This window comes from Branchiostoma lanceolatum, chromosome 4 (assembly GCF_035083965.1).
Source record: "Branchiostoma lanceolatum isolate klBraLanc5 chromosome 4, klBraLanc5.hap2, whole genome shotgun sequence".
Classification (NCBI taxonomy): domain Eukaryota; kingdom Metazoa; phylum Chordata; class Leptocardii; order Amphioxiformes; family Branchiostomatidae; genus Branchiostoma; species Branchiostoma lanceolatum.
Window position 1 is genome coordinate 20,315,848 of NC_089725.1, and position 3,838 is coordinate 20,319,685.

Genomic DNA, 3,838 nt, shown 5'->3' on the forward strand with positions numbered 1-3,838 from the left:
GCGTAAACCGACAGGTGAGGCCGAAACAATGAAGTACATTGTTCATCGTGCCGTCACTGCATTTTTTGTGATTTCAATATTTCAGTAACAATTTTTCGCATTACTATTAAATGAAAGCCTCGTGAAAGATAAGTCCTCTCCGGACACAGCTCAACGATGAACAGCAGTCCTGAAAGCTAGCCGACAAAGAGTTACGTTTTAATTTTTTTGTTTTCATCAGAAGGTTTTGGTTATGAATTTTCAAGACCATAATGAAACTCTCAGTATCCTATAGATGTGCTTTTTAACATCCTTGGTCCCATAGTGTGATTGCATCAGTGACTCGCACCCAAGACCGTGCATGATATTGTTCAACAAACAGGCTGTACGCACACATGCGACAACCAGGGCTGACAAGTTGTTTTTGTGGAAACAAATCATTCGTGTTGTCAGAGATGACGTCTACCACAAAATTGTGGCAACTGGTCAGACTGGGACGTCCCGGGGGGTTACGGTAATTATATGTCCACTCGACCTGAAAACGACGTCACATTGTCTTCAAACCAAATTATCCGTGCTCCAGATTAACCATACCTGGTCACAAAAGGTTGGTATACCGCTAAGTGTTTTGATAGATGGCTACTAGTATTTCAAATCAATAGAGTAGGAGATGGAGCAAGATTTTTCTTTCCTTGTGAAGTTGTCAAACTTTTACAACGTAACGTTACCCCTTTACAACCAAACGCTCCACTTTAGTTTGTGTAATCACGTTATGTATACAGTTGCAACGGATGTTCGTAATTGTGTTCAAGCAACAGCTAATTCTTGGCAACAATACAGTAGGAAGGGCGGGCCATTTTGATTTGTTGTCAACTTCTGACTCAATTTTGTATAAACAGGACGTTTTCTGAGTAACGTAAGACAGGAAGTGACGTAATGAGTGCGTACATACCAGGTTTACATCAACATCACCATGGAGACGTAATTTTGTATCACACCGACTATTGAAACATGGTATGTCGAACACCCACACTAATAATTAGATTAAAAGACAGTAAATGCGAAAACAGTGCATAGTTTACTGACAAAAATAGCTCAGAACGTTTTTGGCCGGAAGTGACGTAAAGTGACGCGTGGATTTACCCCCAAGCGTAAATCCACGCGCATCATATCACCATGGTGATGTCACCTTCCATGTTCCGTACTGGTAGAAGCAGCTATTGCAGTAACTAGCAATCTTATCATTTTCACCAGAACACTTCCTCTATCGATAGCAATGACGTCATCGTTCCAAAGGAGACGATCAAAAGATTAGTTGACGACACTCCGGTAACCAAAACCAACCCATCAAATTATCAACAGCGAAATGATGGCGGTTTTTACTCCAGCTGGAAAAGATATAGACCGAGAGCCTTCCTACAGGTTCTGTCGCTCTACTTCGAGGCGATAATCGGCTTAACTCAACCTCTAAGTAAAGATTACAAGTATATATATATATATATGTGGATGGTCAGTTAAATGACAATGAGTGGCTTCCTTTTTATGAGGCTTTTTTTAATCGTTCTGTCAGAGCAAAGAAAACATCGCGCAGCTCTGTCATGATAGGAGTTTTACTTTATCTTCCAACATTCAAATAAATCGCAACAGCATACATGGACAATCCTACGCTAAACTTCAGACTTTCGTTTCATAGTGAAGAAGAGCCGTCGTGCGGGCACAGCTGAAAGTGCAGATAAGTTATGGAATCAGGAAGTTGTTCAGGCTTTAGCATCAGTTCCGAATTTTTGCTGTTTGCAATATAAACAATTCTAAAGCGAAAATGATACAGTTTGCATGATCCATGACCCGTCATCCCTAGGGCAGTTTCCTGGAAGGCGGCGCGTGAAGAGGTCCATACTGGAAGCCGGAATTGTCACAGAGAAACAAACTTACTTTGTATTGATATTTTCTTAAGTCATCATTAATTTCTACAGACTTTCATTCCAATGAAACATTGTAGTCTTGTCGTATCAATAAAGTTATTCTATACAAGTTTCGTTGCGAAATGTGTCATCATTTGATAGCATATAATGCATTAGCTGAGTACATTGTAATAGCTGAGTATATAGGCAGTGTTGTTGTATAATCTTACAGTCTTATTCCCTGCATGTGAACATGCGCAATTCCTGTTTGGATGGACAAACATCGACATTTCATCATAGAATCCATTCCATTTGTTGAGTATATATTTGGTTCGTTTCGGTTCAAGCTTGTTTTTCCTTCCATGTTGGTCCATCGATGGCCAAATTGATCTAGGCGACTGTTGTGGCTGGAATGAATGTTAACAGAAAACGCGGAACAGAAACTTACAAACTAGATACGCGAAGAAGACCCGCGGGTGAGCATCCTATCTCTGACTCTGTCATTCGATGTTTCTTTTGCTAATAACAAACCCTAACTGTAAACAGAATAGAAGCAAAACACTAACTATATATAATCCTTCCTAAAAAAAAACACATTTCTGGTTTCATTTCTTGTGATAATGAATTTTCAAAACGACACAACGTCACGAAATACTATAAAATATGATTATGTTAACATAAATTGGAGACAGGAAGCCTTCTCTTAGAAACAACCATATATCTATCATATAGATTTATATAAATACGCACAACATGTCATGCATTCTAGTCGATGTTAACTTATAGCAAATATTTTTCACACAAATATTTTTTATCGGACGAAACACAAATTTACACGATAGTTACCGAATGGTATCAGCAGTTCGTTTGTTCGCTTGTACGGTGACGTGACTCATAGAGAGACGTGATTGGCTGGTGAGGAGGGTGGTGCGTCACCGTGGTATCTCGTTTCCCAGAGAGACACCCCTACCGTCCAGTACCAACATGGACCCTCCCAAGGATAAGTTGTTATCCACGTCATGCAGTATAGCAATAACCTCTTCTCCAGTGTAGGCGCCCCCTCCCCCCTGGGATCCGCTAGATGGAAGCCCCCCTCCGCCGTAGGTCATCCCATGGTCTGACGGTACAGCGGGCGTCCCCTCTCCGTGGTGTGTGGTCATGTGACTTGCAAGCACCTGCTTCAGGCGCTCTCGTTCCCGACGTAGCCTGCTGATGTTGGCTCGCAGACTCTGGTTTCTGTTTTCCAGTTGAAGTGTTTCCTGTGTACGGAAATAACAATATCTTTTAAACAACAGGAATCCGCCTTTTTTTTTCAAATCGCGAGCAACCAGTCAATGTTCTCAAACATTCGTAGCTGACTTTTCGCCAAAGATACATGCTTCGTCATAAGATGCATTTTGTTTCTAAGTTGAAACTAAATTGAAGCATTTTTGCTGTTTTACCTTTCGAAGAAACTCTGCCCGTTCCCTCCGTCTCTCCCTACACCGGGAGGCCGCCAGTCGGTTCCGCTCGCGCCGTCTTAGGGCTCGTGGGTCCTCCTCAACAGACATCTGTACGGACAAAGTAGGAGTTACAGTACTTTATGTGCGGAATGCGGCTGGCTATTCCTGACATTGCAGGAAACTAAGTCCCTTATAAATGCACGGTAACGTTCATTCAAAGTAGTAAAATGTGGACAACAATTCTTCGTCTCTCAGAAAACGTGTTTCGTAATAGTTACATCTGTAACGGTAGTTAATGTTTCTCGTACTTTTAATACATTCTTATTAACGGTCAAGCAACTTTGTCTGGAAACAAGAAGAGGACATTTCAGGTGGTCAATCGGACTCGAGGGAGTGTTAAATTTTTGATCGGTAGTCTTTCTTAGGCCAGTTGAATATAATTTCATATTCTACCCTACAATTATTGCCGGCCCCACAACTATGAAGGGGTTAAAATTTGCCCGCAAACTTGAGCGG

At 41.4% G+C, this 3,838-nt stretch overlaps 1 protein-coding gene across 1 annotated transcript; it reads right to left on the minus strand.

The window, feature by feature from the left end:
* Nucleotides 1-1,574: 1,574 nt before the first annotated feature.
* LOC136433222 (fos-related antigen 1-like) lies at nt 1,575-3,441 on the minus strand. Its single transcript, XM_066425184.1, has 2 exons — nt 3,323-3,441; nt 1,575-3,139 (listed from the first exon to the last, which is right to left on the minus strand). The coding sequence occupies exons 1-2, from the start codon at nt 3,428-3,430 to the stop codon at nt 2,813-2,815; spliced, it is 435 nt and encodes a 144-aa protein (XP_066281281.1). The 5' UTR covers nt 3,431-3,441; the 3' UTR covers nt 1,575-2,812.
* Nucleotides 3,442-3,838: the final 397 nt, after the last annotated feature.